The sequence below is a fragment of the Kogia breviceps genome, chromosome 13, assembly GCF_026419965.1.
Source record: "Kogia breviceps isolate mKogBre1 chromosome 13, mKogBre1 haplotype 1, whole genome shotgun sequence".
Classification (NCBI taxonomy): Eukaryota; Metazoa; Chordata; class Mammalia; order Artiodactyla; family Physeteridae; genus Kogia; species Kogia breviceps.
Window position 1 is genome coordinate 53,619,500 of NC_081322.1, and position 17,123 is coordinate 53,636,622.

Below are 17,123 nucleotides of genomic sequence, written 5' to 3' on the forward strand. Positions count from 1 at the left end.
AGAAAATGACTATTGCTACATACAACAATTTTGAAGTATATCAAGGGCATTATGTAAGTGAGAAAAGCCAGTCTCAAAAGGTTATATACTGTATGATTCTGCTTGCATATAAAATTCTCAAAATAACAAAATTATAGAGATGGAAGACAGATTAATGGTTACCAGAGGTGAGGGATTGGGGTCAGCTTGGGTGTGACTCTGGAGGAGTAGCAGGAGGGAGCCCTGTGGTGATAGATCATTTCGGCATCTTGAATGTGGTGAGCTACACAGATGATACAAATTGCACAGAAGTACATACAAACACACTCACAAATGAGTACTTGTAAAACTGATGTCATCTGAGTAAACTGTGGATTCTACAAATATTCCATTGGACGAGGAAGGGGGAGTGGTGCAGGGTATCTCTCTTTCAGTTTTGCTGCTTCCTGTGAGTCTATAATTAAAAATTTAAAAATCAGCGAGTAAATAGACAGATACAAGTACCTTCTGAATGGTTAAAAAAAGTGAAAATATTATAGAGTCTGGATCTCACCACCAGCATTGTACCAATGTATACTTAAAACAATAAATCCTTGTTGAATGAGAAACAAACTTTTATTACCTCTTTTGAAGAAGATCATAGAATAACATTCAGAATAACATTTTTATTTTGCATCATTGAAAGAAGTAGAATAGTTTTTGCTGTTTTGTTTTGGTTTTGATCAGATCTATATGGCAGAGACTATTGGACAGATAAAAGCAACACTTTTTAAAGTAAAATCTACTCCTTTGGTAATATTTACTTGTAAAGGAATTTTTTGATGACTTTACCTAAAGGTGGGGGTTATTTTTTTAGAGTTAATACATAGAACTTCATGTGGCGCTTTCTATCAAATACATACATATGTACATACATGAACACAGATAAGACCCACGTTAAAGGAATTGTAAGTAGATGATAGAAAAAAAGAAATATGATCAAAACCTCATCCAATGACAAACTACATGGATGGGGTGGGGAGAGTGTTGAAGTTGGAGAAAAGGTGTAGATGTCTGTGTTTTGTCTCCAAAATCTCTGGAATCCACCTAAATTGTAACTCACGGTTGAGCCATGGACTATTCTAAAGATTAGAGAGTGAGTTTTTAAAAATTACACTGAACAAAATATCAGCCTAAATATGTCACATACTTCAATTTTTTAAATGACACGCATTGCCCCAGTCAGATTTACATGTTATATAAAACGGATATCTACCAGCTTTGTCACTAGTTCAGAATTGTTGTGTTCCCTTCAAGGACAGGTGAAGGGCAAGGAGTGCAATCTCTTCTACTCATGAATTGCAAAGAAGGGGTTGAAGCTACAGAGCTTTCTTAAACACATACATCCATGCATACAGCAATCATTGGAAATAACATTTCTTTGTTCAGGAAATCTTTGCTTTCTTGAGGATTTTCTGCAACTTTATGTGGCTGGGCTAGAATTTTATTTTATTTTTTATGTATATACCATGACTGAGTTTATGGAAAGAAAGACTACAGACGTGTGTGCTTGCCCTGATATGAATGCTTGGACAAATAAAGATGCTTCCATATCTTGTTCATGCAAATTGGCAGACCAAAGACTAATATGAACTCTCCAGTTCCTGTGCACTCAAGGAGGCCTTGAGTGCATAGGAATGGTATGGGGGGACAGTAAGTGCCAATCTTTGACATCTCCACTCTGATGAAATGCACCATGGTGCAACAGCTTGTTGAATACAACTTCCCAAGGAGCTTTATTTGTAGAAGGACTTTGCAGCAATGTGAAGGCAAACTTCCAGGGAATAGCTTTGGATGATTATTACTGCCAATAAAGTCACAGAAGGTAAAACAAAAGGCAGAAGAATCCTATATAGCACACAGAATTTCCTGTAGGTTTAATTAGAGTCTTCTCAAAGTAACCAAAATCGATAAGTATCTTTGATTTTGTAATAAACACAAGGAAAGCACGGTAAAATCTCTGAAGCATTGAATTAGAAGTTCTTTTTTTTAGAGGTACATTCATTACGAGTTTTCAGATATTGGAGGCGGTGGGGGGGTGACCATCCCAAACTATACCCTTGCTTCCTTCCTGTTGTAAAACTATCAGGTAAGAGAACGTAAATATTCCCAGATTAACTAAATTGAGGAATCATCCTCCTTACCCCTGGCCTTGCAGGAGACATTCAGAGACCGAATGGGAGCTCCTCATTAGCGGTGTCAGGCAGAGGGGCTGCCTACACCATGAGCCTCGGCCGTGTTGTTTTTCATATGTGCTGCTTTGAAGGACACGTGCCTGAACATCTTTAGAACCTCTCAAGCTATCTTTATAATCCACTGCCTCGCCATCCATATGGACACCACATCGTCTTGGAAGGAGTTGGTAGAGCTAAAAATGTCCTGGCAAATGATTGGAAAACATCACACTGGCTTCAGTGACCTCTTCTCTCCAATGCCGGCAACATGATATTGGTCAAGAACTTCAATTAGGGAGACAAATGTGTATTATTATCATTTTAAAATTTACAGGTGTCTGTAGCCTTTTAAAATGTTTTTCAGTGTATTCATGAATCTCCATTTTTTGCTCTGTTTCTGCTTTTCTGTATCTCTACTCCAGTCTGAGCTATCCAAACTTGGGGACATCTCCACATGGCCTACTGCCACTTGAAATTCGACATATCACACTTCCCCTCAAATATAATCCTCTTCCTCTTTCAGTTTCTAGTACAAGTAGTGGTCTCTCGACTAACCGAGATTAAAATGTACCAGCCTACTTTCAGCCATTCTCTGGTAGGCTCCCTCTTCTGTCTTCGCCATATTTCTGACGAGTGTATCTTGTTTTCCTTTTATAGTTAACACCTTAATATGACTCACATTCGGCTTTGTTACCTGCATAGTGCTAATAGGCTTGACCTCATGTGTCCACCCTCCCTTTCTCCCTACTTGAAATCAAGTAAAGTAGAACATTTTGCAAGGCTTCACCAAACGAATTGGGGGGGTGAAAACATAAAAATCACTGTTTTATATTCCAGGAAATGTGCACCAGAGACACCAGGACTCTTATTCCATCCTTATCTGCATTAGTTCCCAAGTCTTACTCCAGCCCCGTCCTGTCCCTTACCCTCACCACCTCATCCCTGCTGTGGGTGAGCATGTATGGGAAGACCTGGTGGATGGATGTGTGTGTCACACATCACTTGGTCATTTAAAAACAAAACGACAAAACGGAACACTCCAGTTGTTTTTTACTTTTAACCTGAGACAGAATGTCTCTACATTAAAATGGTTGCCCTAAAACATAAATATTTAAATGTCAAATTTCCATAACAAACTACACAGCCCTGCTAGATTAATGTTCCCACAGCACGACTGCAACATGCCATTCTTCTCAAGGAGACCTTGTGCAAGGTACACACGAACTCTTCTGTGAGAGAGCTTGGATGGTTCAGGTGGACTGCGAAACCGTCTTGCTGCCGGCCGTGCTGTCAGCACTTCTCCACACTTACCTTCAGCTCCAGACAAACAGTCCTGGCAGCTGGATCCCAAAGGTGGCCCAGTCTCGCCGTATCTAGTCTCCCTGCTCCTTCTCTCTGAGATGCTCTCTTCCACTCTCTCTGTTGCCTCATCTACAGCGACCAGATTCTCATTGACACCCTAAGATTTATTCCAAATACTACCTCTTTGGGGAGTTCTTTCCTCATCATTCCGACTTCTGTTCAATCTGTCATCCTTTCTCTGCTTGAAACCTTATAACATTTTGTGAACATTATCTTTCCTTGGTTTACATTACTTATTCTCTTTACCAGAATATAAATTCCTTCAAAGTAAGGACTCTGCTTCATTCATATCCCCCTTACGTTTCCTAGGCTTGAGCAGTTTTCAGTAAATATTTGTTAGCATTAATCAATGCTTAGAGTTCAGTGTTGTCTTTGTATTGATTTTTAAAAAATATTTCTCTAAGTGTGTGTGTGTGTGTGTGTGTGTGTGTGTGTGTGTGTGTGGTGTATGGTCATTCCTTTGAAAGATATAAAATACACAAAGAATAAAATAAAAGTCATCTAGTATTCTATTACACAGAGTTTAACCAGGCCACTATTTGATGTATATTTCTAATTCTTTTCTTTTATATTCTTTGTTAAAATAAAGTTTTTTCCTGGTTTATTGCCTAATATTATATGTTGATTGTTTTCTGTTATTAAGAATTCTTTGAAAATGCCATTTCAATGGCTCTTTAGTATTATATATTATAAATACACTATTCATTTATTCACTCTTTTGTTAAATAAATTTAAATTGTTTCCAGTGTTTTCCTCATTACAAAATATGTACAAAACATTCAAGTACAGAAAATTTTGCCCCAATTAATGATAATTTCTTTATAATTTATTTCTAGAAATGGTATTAGGAGAAATAAAGTACATGCTTTGAGGTTTCTTTCAGGAATGTTTCACCAATTTCTATTTCCTTAACAGAATATAACAGATCCTGTCTTGCCAAACCCTTGCAGCACTGAGTTTCACCATTACAAACAATCTTGGCCAGTTTCACCTGCCTGATGTAGGCAGGAGTGTCCTGAAATATTCACTTAAGGACTTTTGCCTAATTATTTTTATAATTTGCTCTTCTGAATTCCTCTGGCTGAAGTTCTGCTACTTCATTCCCCTTTGGCAATTTTGAATATGAGAACGTCAGCACTTCTGAATGTGTGTTACTAAAGTAGTTTAAAAGTCAAGTGGGAGACCTAATTCGTTATTGATATACTGGCTGGGGGTAAAAGTAAAGCTGTCTTGCTACAGCTAACACATAGACTGAAGCCACAAGACTCAAGGTACAGGTCATAGAAAATTACTATATATTATATTTTGATTAGAAATGGCACAATTAACTGTTACCTTTGCTTTGTGTTCAGTTTTAATGAAAGAACCTAGTGTTTTTATAAGGTGGTAGTTTTGACTTTGGTTTCTCTCCTGCTGTCATAGTTCATTGAAATTCGTACTTCATGGATTGTGAAGAGGTGTGAGAATGGCTTTGTGTCCTGTCCTCTTGGCTATCTCACCTCCCGCATGTACCAGGCACACACCAGCAGAGACTAACTTAAATAAGTCTTGTGTCTTCGTGTCAAGGCTCTGTTGCTGTGATTTGTTTCAATCTGTTTTCAGCCTTCTCTGACAGAAAAAATAACTGGGGAGAATACCAACTTATTTTGCTCATGAAAGAGAGATCTTGCTCATTCAGTTATGTGATGACTAAACATGCTACAAATTAATTTTCAGTGTTATACTTTAAGAAACATTTTTTATCTAGGTAGTGCTCTTTCGAGGAGGAATATTTTAAGTTGTCTGTATTTTACTGTACTCAAGACTCAGACATACCCTTCCATGTGCAAAGTTGATGTCACTGTGTCACCAGTGTAATTTGAGAGTTTCATCTAAGTATAGGGATTTATCCACTGTAATGTACCAACATTGTGTTCCAGGGTTCCTCACAGGATGGGAAGAGTTGTACTTGAACCAAAGTTAACCAACACCAGATGATCAACTATAAGCACAAGAACACAATAATGAAACAGTGATTTGTCTGGAATTAGAATATACCTGAGATTTTGAGAAAGATTAGTCAGTTCCAGCCCACAAATTTCAGAGACTCTGATCATATAGTCATAATGTATTCTTGTAGGCTTTCTCTCCATAGTAATCCCTCTGGTCTATTTAATAATTCTGATTATGTGACTGAGAGGGAGGGACAGGAATACTTTTGCTGACAGAGACATTTACCTAACAGGTATGTGGATTTATCCCTGGAACCTAGAAGCCAAGAGTGTTATGGATTACCTCAATACATGTGTTTGAAACATAGCAGGAATAGGAAAAAATGGAATAACATTTGTGTTTTTTCCTGTGGAATTAATGTATAACCATTATTTAAAAGTGATAATTTACTGGTGAGAGAGGAAGTGAGGTTATTCTTTGTAGATTTAGGCAAGTCAACTATACCGTATTTAAGATTTTTATAACAAAATTAAAAATTGGGAAATGATGGTCTACATTAAAACTACAACAATAAGAATATTACAAAATTCTCATTTTCATGTGAGCAGATGATAATCATGTGCCATCTTGGATGAGGAAAGGATCACTCCTTCCCTTTCTCTAGGCCTGTAGCTCTGTGAGCTGGAGCAGTCATTGGCCACCACTGGGTTCTGAGTGACCCAGAGAAGTTTCCTCCTAGTCCTCTGGAGTGGAAGTTGGAAGACTCTCTCAGTCCAAGCAATCACCAAAGCAAGCAGTCAAATGCCTCTGTCTTCAGAATGTTGGTGTGAGACCTGCTCTCCCTACAGCACATGTCCACTGACAGTTTAAAGGACATGATAATTTAATACCTTAGAATCCTATAGCAGTTTTCCTAGTTATTTGTATTGAGAAGATAGAGCCCTCCATTGAGTCCCTCTAAGTTTTCTTTTATGTTCCCCAGAAAGGAGAATATCAGGCAACATCATTGCACTTGGGCATCATTTCAAATTAATTAAAAACAAAACAAAACAAAACAGAGAGCACCCTCAGACAAAACTGAAAAAGAACAAAGCTAGTATATCTCTATAATGGGAACTGAATTTTATAAAAGGAGAGTGACAGGGCAAAAGAGACATTTATTAGGAGTCGTGGTGCCATAAAATCTTCTTTAGCCAAATATTGATGCATATAGGATGAAGGAAAGTGGCTATTTTTTAAAATAGAAATGTCATAAATGATATGCATTTGCCTTTGGGTAGGGCACATTTTGTTGATCACCCTTAATAGAAATTCATGTTGACACACTTGTATTCATGATAGACACTTTAAACAATAGCTGACATTTTGCCAGAGGTCTTAAAACAATCAGATACTGTAAAGTTTGCAAACGCAAATCTAAGAACAACAATTTTCAAATTTAAAAATTTAACATAAAGTTATCCATATTTTAGTGTGTATTTGGATTTAAGATTTTAACCTTTATAAGGGTAAAATCATTTCAAAATATATTCATATCTCAAAAATTTTTAATTCTAAAAAGAATGCCACTTATTAATGGGAAATTAATGTATCCTATTCATCACTCTTTTAAATGATCCATCATGGTTAATCCATGTTTCTTAAAACACTTATTAAAATTAAGACACTGTTTTCTGAGGAATCATAAAAATTTAAATCTGTAGTTTACCTGCATTTTGTTTCAGAGATTGCTCATCAAACAAAAAGCTTTGCTAAGTGCTTATTTTGAAATACAATGTGATATATCTTTGAAGGCTGACTTGTTTCCTGAAACAGGAATTCACTAGTCATTTTACCAACCATTCGCTTATTTTTTTCTCTTTTCTCTGATGACAAACTCTAAATGTTAAACAAACTGGTTGTCGAAAATGTTAATCATTATTGTTTCCCTACATATCAGAGCAATTACTTCTTTTTGGTGAAATTTTGTTTCTACACAATTTTTTTTCATCTAAGTTCCTTTATTTGATGCCTACCTGGATAGCATGAGGTTTTAATGGACAGAAGTTAAGAGGATGGAGATGAAGCATCCTCCTGCATGTGTACAATTTCAATGTAAACTCTCGTATCTCCATTCCAGGGTCAAGTTCGTTTGTTTTCAATATGTCATTTACATATGGCTTATTATCAGTTATGAGACAGGCACAGAAAAAGACATACCAATTAGCTGATAATTAAATACTTTCCTGCCTGTCTTCTGGCAGTTTGGCAGAAGGCACTAGTTAGAATGTTTTGGTAAAAATTTTTGTTTCCCTTGTGAAAGCAGTTGAATGACTTGCCTGGATCTGTCTGTCCACTATTGATGGCACTAAATATATGGGATCACAACTATAGTTCCATTCTTTCCAGTTCCAGACACTGCACAGGGTGCTAGTGGTAGGGAATGGAAGCAGGGCTTTAGAACTAGAACAAACATGATTTCATTCAGGAATCTTAACCTTCTGAAGATGGGTACAACATGTAGACAAATAGCTAATACAACATTCTAAAAGATGGATATGAGGTATTAAAATAGTATTTTACCATCTAGAAAGAATACCCTCAGTATACATATTTAGCAAAACATGTTACGGTTAGCATGTCAAAGCAGAACAATCATTATTTTTTTCAGATACAAGATGAAATTTTACTCAGAATGAAGAAATGAATCACTATAAACTAGACTTTTTAAGAGGCTGACACATACCACAAATATCATAAAATCTCTACAAATAACATAATATTCTTAATAACTACTTAACACCATCTTTGATATCTTTTTTCTGTTCATCTTTTGATTGCATATTTTTATGCTTTCTTTTCAAAGTTTTTATTTTTATTTTTTAACATCTTTATTGGAGTATAATTGCTTTACAATGTTGTGTTAGTTGCTGCTGTATAACAAAGTGAATCAGCTATACGTATACATATATCCCCATATCTCCTCCCTCTTGTGTCTCCCTCCCACCCTCCCTATCCCATCCCTTTAGGTGGACACCAAGCACAGAGCTGATCTCCCTGTGCTATGCGGCTGCTTCCCACTAGCTATCAAAGCAGACTGATCTTAAGAAGTTTGAACATATCTGAAGGAAGCTAATGTTGATCCTACCTAAGGAACCAGTAGTTCCAACTGCTACAATAATCACCTACTTTCTATACCTACTCATACTTTTAGAGAAAGTGATATTGTGTATGTTGCACACATATGAGCCATTATAAAAAAAAATCATAATTTCAGACTGCTAGAATTTCATGTCATCTATATAAAACATAACAGAAAAGAAATGGAGGCATACCCCAAGATGCTTGGAGTATTGCTTTTGTCTCTAAATGGTAAGGTTATGAGTGACTTTTTAAAAATTATATTTTATTTGGTGTTCAAAATTTCTACAACAAGCGTGTTTTATATTTATTCTAAAAGCATCCTAAAAGAATAGTCCAATAGTTTTGATCCTAGTATAACTTCAGAGGTAGAGTTGTGGAATTAAAGGTGTAATTTCGAGGTGCTGGTGCTACAATTTATCACTAAATGCATTTTGCCATAGCGCATATAGTAGTTGAGACTAAGTGCTACAAAAAGTGCAAGAAAAGAGGAAAAGAAAAACAAACATTTTAAAAGGCCGAATAGATTTAATTCTGAATGGGTGAGTTACAAATACAAGTTTTGCCTATGTTTACATTGAGGACAATTCTTAAACCCAGTTGATAAGTTTAAAAAGAAGTTGAGGAACCCTAGACAGTCTGGTTTAGGAGTCCTAGACAGTCTTACTTGTGAAACAAGACCCGAGTTGTGATGTAATAATAGAAAAGTTCATTTTCCTCACATTTATGACCTCAACCTTTAATTACACCAGAAACTATATTGATTTATGTTCTCAAATCTGACAGTTTACTCATAGTAGTATTAATCTTAATACACAATTTTTATATTTCATCAAAATCAGTTAAAAATTTGAGTTACATGCTAATAGTTCAGATTCTCTAATTTTTTTTCTTGAATAGCTAGATATTTAGGGCAAATGTACTTTTTTGCTAGAAATATGTGAATAATTCTCTTATGTATATTTGATAGATATAAATATGTTTACCCCTCTACATGGTGCCCATGGTGCCAAAGTCTATTGTGTTCATAGTGTTTATATGCCAATGAGGAGAAGATCAAGGCTTTGCTTTGATTGAGCTCGTTTTGCAGTTGTTTGCCATGGCAGTCAACTCTTAAGGAAACCCACGTATTACACGCTGGAAGTACTTCCAAATCCATCTTCTCCCAAAGAAGGATATTTATTTTAGTTTGTGGTCAGCAGAGGCTTGGAGAGATGCTGAATTCCACTAGAGCTTTGGCGGGTCAAGTTTCCATTCTTCACCCTCTTACTGCTGATGTCCCAGCAGACTTTTACCTTCCAAAGGTGGTAACTAGAAAGTGGAAGGTGGTGTGCAGATACTACTGTAAACAATTGCCCTTCTAGAGCTTGCTTAGCAGCTGTCGTTGCACAGGAAGGTGACTGCTGCCTCCCTTTAGTCCTTTAAATCTTATTCAAGTGCATCTCATTGACAGATCTCACCTAGTCAGAACCCTAGCTAACATAGATTCCTGGTTTAGCCTTTCATCCCCTGCTCTGTTAGGTGGGGCATGAAGTAGGTGGAAATGGATGCCAGGCCCAGCACCAACAGACCATATGGAACACACAACCTCTGCACTCAAAGAGCTTACAATTTAGTAGTGGAGGCAGACAAAGAGACAATTTTCGTATCTCATGGTGAGTGCAGTGATGGACTTAGGTGCTGTGATGGTAGAGATGGGCTTTGATGTGAGGGTACTGGAATGAGAAGTCAGGAAAAGGATCAAAAGAGCTTCCTGGAAATGATGTTGCCCGAGCTAATTCTTAAGGGATTAGTAAGAGGAGATGATACCAAAAGGGAGGGATGCGTATGGGAAGGAACAGAATCAACAAGTGATAAAACAGCATGTGAACATGAACAGACATGAGGGGATGGGGGGAAGTGACATGGTACTAAGGAGTGGAATGGAGGTAGTGAGTTTCGGATTTTACTGTGATCACACTGGCATCATATGGAAGGTGAATATGAAAATATAAAGCTACACAGAGGTGGAGGCATAAATACTGCAAAACTTGAGGTGTGATCAGAAATAAAGGGGATCAGGGCTTCCCTGGCGGCGCAGTGGTTGAGAGTCCGCCTGCCGATGCAGGGGACGCGGGTTCGTGCCCCGGTCCGGGAAGATCCCACATGCCGTGGAGCGGCTGGGCCCGTGAGCCATGGCCGCTGAACCTGCGCGTCCGGAGCCTGTGCTCCGCAACGGGAGAGGCCACAACAGTGAGAGGCCCGCGTACCGGAAAAAAAAAAAGAAAGCGGAGCAGACTTCTGGTTTCCAGTTCCTAATATAAACAGCTTGGAAGTCACCACTCTGTCCTAACAAGGAAAAAACTGAACAGACTGAAAAATCAACAACTATTCTTAGATCTATAAAAGTGGTGTGAGGACACAGGGCAATCCCCTACCCACAAGGTTAGAGAAACAGGTGAATACAGGGAGTCTTGGCTTATTGGGGCAGAAAGTCATGATCGGAAACCTACGTGGGAACCAATCTGGGGAAGGACAACCTGAATTGTTAATGACGAATTGCTGGAGCCTCATTGTATAAAACGCTGAGAGTTAAAAGCTCCAGGGAGAGGAGCAGGTATAGGGGGGCCCTCCACATTTGTGTGAGATTTACCTCCAGGATCTTTTTTTTTTTTTTTTTTTTTTTTTGTTTTGCGGTACGCGGGCCTCTCACTGTTGTGGCCTCTCCTGTGTTGCGGAGCACAGGCTCCGGACGCGCAGGCTCAGCGGCCATGGCTCACGGGCCCAGCCGCTCCGCGGCATGTGGGATCCTCCCGGACCGGGGCACGAACCCACGTCCCCTGCATCGGCAGGCGGACTCGCAACCACTGCGCCACCAGGGAAGCCCACCTCCAGGATCTTGACCAAGTTCTCACAGTAAATATTTGAGAAAAATGCCCTTGTGTTTGCAACAGGAGGAGGGGAAAAGGAACCATTTTTACATATGCCAGAGCACTCTGATCTACTCGGCAAGGCTTGCTCTCAGGAGAAACCAGGTAACCAGAACCTAACCTGCTGGGGTATCATTAGAGCTTAACTGACCCGCGGACGAGGGAAACTCCCAACTTTAGTCTTCCACATGGGAAAAGGCAAATACCCAACTCCAGGTACTTTAGCCATCCTGCTGCACCCAAGCGGGGACAAAAAGAATGAAGAAACACTTGTGAGTTAACAGTCCAGAGGCACATGATCATTAAAAGCCCAAGAGCTAATCCATTGGACTATAGAATGCTTTACCTTCCCTCAAGTCTTACCATTTTATTACTGAAGGCCTTTTACAATAGTTCCTTTTACCTGCTACATCATGCCTGGCTATCAAGAAAAAATTATAAGTCATAACTGAAAAAAAGTAGAAAGCAAAATTTGAAGAGACAGGGTAAGCATCTGAATGAGACATGGCAGGGATATTGGAATTATTAGACTGGGAATTTTAAACTATGATTACTATGCTAAGGGCTTTAATGAATAACTAGACAGCATGCTAAAACAGATGGACAATGTAAGCAGAGAGGAGGAAATCCTAAAAAAGAACCAGAAAGAAATGCTAGCGATCAAAAACTGTGACAGAAATGAAGAATGCTTTTGATAGGCTTTTTAGTAGACTGGACACAGCTAAGGAAAGAATCTCTGAGCTTGAGGATATATCAATAGAAACCTCAAAAGCTGAAATGCAAAGAGAACAAAGGGAAAAAAAAAACAGAACAGAATATCCAAGGACTGCAGGGCAACTACAAAAGGTGTACCATGTGTATAATGGTAATACCACAAGGAGAAGAAAAAAAGAAAGCAAATGAGTGATATCACAGTGAGGAAAGGAAGGAATCAAGTATTATGTCCTTGTTTTGGACTTTGATACTTTGATACCTTTTTAACACAGAGGTAGTGTTAAGTCAGAATTTTAACCTAGGTCTACTTGATTGCAAAGTCAGTGCTTTCTTTTCTCTTTCACACTGTCTTAACTGTGATTTGATACTGACCAAGTCATTCTGTATTTAAAGATGTGTCCAGGGAATCCATGGCATCATGTGGAAGCTATGTGCTTACACGTGTATATTCTTTGTTCACAGTAGAAGAAGCATGACCTTCAAGAGGTTCTCAAAGTTTAAAAATCACTGAGCTAAGACTTCTGGCTTAAAAACCTGATAGCTGGTGTTCATTCAGTTTTGTTCTAGAGATCAAATGCTCACTCAGGAGTATATTTTAAAAGTGTACTAAGTACTTCTGCTTTAGGTAGTGCTGTAGGTTAAAAATTCTTAAAGATCTCCCTGCCATGAAGCACCAAGGTGTTGAATAAATCACAATGAAAATATGTCTAGATGCTCTACTGAACTCTGGTGAACATAAAACAAGTCCCAACAGAGACAAAGCACATGGAGTCTACTGGAAATAAATAGAATAAGGGAAGCTTGAGTGGTTCTGGAGGCCAGCGTTGACTGTAGGAACGTAGAGTTTGGGAGAGTAATGGTTGCTGGGGGTGCGCGGTGGGCAGGAGTAGACGTGAGGCCTGCACACACTGAGGGCAAGTTGGGGACTGGATGTGAAAACCTGCATTCCTCCAGGTGCTGCGTCCTTAGGGAAAGGTTGTGCTGGGAAAATCCCTGCTGGCCAGGAAACGTTTAAGGAACCTCTCTGCCTCTCCCATATCCAGGGATAGAACCTGGTGGGAGCTAATATAGATCTTGTCGGGAGAAAAGCATCCTCAAACTAGCTCTTGCAGGATTCCCAAGGATTAAAATTAGCCAAATATTATCCACCAGAAACAAGATATCATGAACAAGATCAGCAGAGATAACAAATTCAGGCCCTCAAGGACCCAGAAGCAAAATACCTCTGTGTAAAATGCTTATGTTATCAAACAATGTTATTAATGATGGAATTAAAATAAACAAAGACCAAGCAACTAACAAAGTGTCGTGAGAATCTATTTTACACCCACTAGATAGGCAGAAGTTAGAAAGATGGATAATACCAAGTGTAGTATGTAGAGCAGCTAGAACTTTCCTGCATTACTGGGGGAAATAGGAGTATAAATTGATGCAGTTTGCTCCGAACAATTTTGTGAAGTTGAACTGTATACACTCTATGACTCAACGTTCACACTTTTAGATAAATACCTTGCACATACACCTGAACATGCACAAGAGACACTTCTGAGAATGAAGTCTGCAGAGCAGCTGTGTTGGTGACAGCAAAACAAACCGAAAATTTGGAAAACAATACATACCATTGTATGTATGTATGCTATACAACAGTGACAATGAACTATAGCTATGTACAACGTGTTTAAATTTCAAATACAATGAACTGCACAAACACTGTTATGCGACCACACTCACTATGACATTTTTATAAAGCTTAAGTAATTAAAAAACTTAACAGTATGTTTTAAGGGATATATATATATATATAAAATATAAAAATAAAATATGCAAAATAAAAATAATATATTTATAACATTTATAATATAAAATATTGATATAAGCAAGAGAAATGCTTATATTTGAAATACAATGTGAAATTTTAAAATGTGGGGGAAATGAAAGAATATATAAATACAGTGATCTTCAAGGTTACCAACTATATTCTATTTCTTAAGCTGAGTGGAGGGCACATATTAGTATTCTCTTTATTGTATATACATTATTTATCTTCTTTTCATGTATAAAAATGTGATAATTTTAAAAGGCAGTATGAATTATATATGTATACATATATCCCCTCTCTTTTGGATTTCCTTCCCATGTAGGTCACCACAGAGCATTGAGTAGAGTTCTCTGTGCTATACAGTAGGTTCTCATTAGTTATCTATTTTATACATAGTATCAATAGTGTATATATGTCAATCTCAATGTCCCAATTCATCCCCTCCCCATTTCCCCCTTGGTATCCATATGTTTGTTCTCTATGCTTGTGTACAGTAGAAACTAACACAACATTGTAAAGCAACTATACTCCAATAAATTTATTTATTTATTTTTTAATTTTTTTTGCGGTACGCGGGGCTCTCACTGTTGTGGCCTCTCGCGTTGTGGAGCACAGGCTCCGGACGCGCAGGCTCAGCGGCCATGGCTCACGGGCCCAGGCGCTCCGCGGCATGTGGGATCTTCCCGGACCGGGGCACTTACCCGTGTCCCCTGCATCGGCAGGCGGACTCTCAACCACTGCGCCACCAGGGAAGCCCCAATAAAAATTTTTTTTAAGTAATTTGCTATGTGGAAGTCAGATGTATTTTTTCATATGAAAATAAAAGCATATTTAGCTGAAAAAAAATAAAAACAAAAATTAAAAGACACTATGTCTGCATTTCTATCTGATTCATTTCTGTTTTGTAATACTCTTGATGAGTGAAAGCTACAAATTTATAAAAGAAGTAAGACACTGACATAAAATAAGACACAGCTTAAGAATGTATTTATTATTTGAAGTACTGTGGTTTTTTCATAGTGTGTTATTCTCAAAGATAGAAATTTTGTTGCAGAAAAAATGTTTTTTGACTCTAAAAATCAATATATAAAATCACTAATTAATTTCTAATGCTCAGAAGTGTCCCCTAAAAACAAAATAATTTAATGATGTTACATCATGCGTGTTTTTAAATCTTTTGAATCTTGTTCAAGAGAAAATTTAAATTAAGAAAATAGATCTACAATTATTTCAGTTTCTTCTCTTTTGTTCCTGTTTATGTTCTCAGTAGAATCTAGATGTAGGCCAATTATTATGATGCCACTCGAGAGACACTTCTAGTGGTACAGTTTTTTAAAGGAGACTTTTGTAGTCAGTTCAGTGTGGAATGTTGAACCAGTAGCAAAATCTAGGTCCATTTACATAGAATCTGTAACACTGTCAAATGTGGTAACTTATTTGGCTTAAGGATTCTCTTCAGATTTGGGGGTGGACTTGAGATGCATCTGTTTAGTCACAGAAAGGAGAAAAACACCTCTACATCACTTCAGATGCAAACCTTACATGGTTGCGTTCTTGCTGAAGGAGAGGCAACTTTGTGATAGCCTTGTTTTCCTGCTGTTGGGTGAACTCAGAATGTTTGACTTTCATTTAACTTGGCAAAATGCATGTGCAAATTTCTTACACTACAATTCCAGGTTTTTATTTTGCTTAAGCATGTTTCCTTTTTTTGGTAGTTGGAATAAGGAAAGGAGAGCGTTTATAGTAAAGTTGGTAATAAAATAAAGAGAATAAAGTGAGTTTTGATATCTGACTATCCTCACATTATAGACAACTACATTGAAATTTAATAAAACATTTTAATTTAAATACATTTTAATGTACACTTATCTAACATAGATTCATAATTTGACAAATTTCTAAAGTCTTTTACTTATGTTTCTTGGTCTATAATGACTGTTAGCAGTTTGCAGGCTTAAAACGTGGCACTCCTAAAAATGCTGAAATTCCTCTCAACAACCTATCCTTGAGGAAGATGTGCTTTATTACATATTGCTTCAGTTTCTGTATGAAAGTTACAATGTTTAATTGCAGTAAGGTTCTTCCTTCTTTCTTCTCCTTAGCTATACAGATAATCATTTAAGCATGCGGAATAAAAAATTTGTATACCGTATGGCCTTCCCTAAACCTTCTCAGTGTTTTAAAGCATGTTTTGATTTTTTTTCCCCACCATGTTACTCTAGGATAGTTTCCCAGCACGATTTGGAGGAATTCATTTTGTCAACCAACCATGGTATATCCATGCCCTGTATACCGTGATCCGGCCTTTCCTGAAGGAGAAGACTCGGAAAAGGGTATTTGTTTGCTTCTTTGTTTTTTAATTTCCTTTCTGCTCCCCCATTCAATAAATTATGATGCATACTGTATGTATAACATGTGCTGTGGTAAAATGTGTTTCTGTATTGAATATAACTGTAAAAGATAACATAAAAGATATTTTACAAAATGTAAAAACTTGTGATTAATTCTGAACAGTGTAACTGTGAAAGAAATACTTAAAAACTAGCTCTCTTGCTTTTCCACAAATGGGGAGGACATTTTAGCACATTCATTATACATTAAAGCCTTGGTTTAAAAGTAAAAAAATATATACCATGTTAATATGTTGTTATTGGTACACTTAATTTCAAGTAATATACAGGCCAAAGTTATAAATAGGTGTTAGTTATTTCACAATATGTATTACATTGAATATAGTGAATTTTGTGATCTCTAATTTTGTAGTGATTGTCTTGATCAATCACACATTTCAGAAAGAATACTAATGTGTAGAAATTTTAATATCTCTTTAAATTAAAAGTTACTTGAATTCCAAGATTCAGTTTTATCCAACAATGAGGATATTCAAAGTATGTTCCAAAATAGTCATTTTTCTGAGAATAAGAATATTTATATAAATTATTTAATGCAGTGCATGGCACATTGTAAATACCAAACACATTTATCACTATTGATAATATTTTAAAATGCATTTTAATGTACATTATTTCATTTTATCCTCCAAACATCTTTGAAAAGTAAGCTTAGTAAGCATCA

The 17,123-nt window shown here is 37.2% G+C and overlaps 2 protein-coding genes across 3 annotated transcripts in view; one reads left to right on the forward strand and one right to left on the reverse strand.

The window, feature by feature from the left end:
• The window catches only part of CLVS2 (clavesin 2), a 68,977-nt gene that overhangs the window by 34,547 nt on the left and 17,307 nt on the right, over positions 1-17,123 (forward strand). For both annotated transcript variants that reach the window (XM_067010691.1, XM_059083895.2), the window contains exon 4: positions 16,271-16,381. In XM_067010691.1, coding sequence (XP_066866792.1) covers positions 16,271-16,381 — 111 coding nt within the window. The remainder of the gene's footprint in view (positions 1-16,270; positions 16,382-17,123) is intronic.
• The window catches only part of TRDN (triadin), a 502,784-nt gene that overhangs the window by 15,823 nt on the left and 469,838 nt on the right, over positions 1-17,123 (reverse strand). The gene's annotated exons all lie outside the window — the stretch shown is intronic.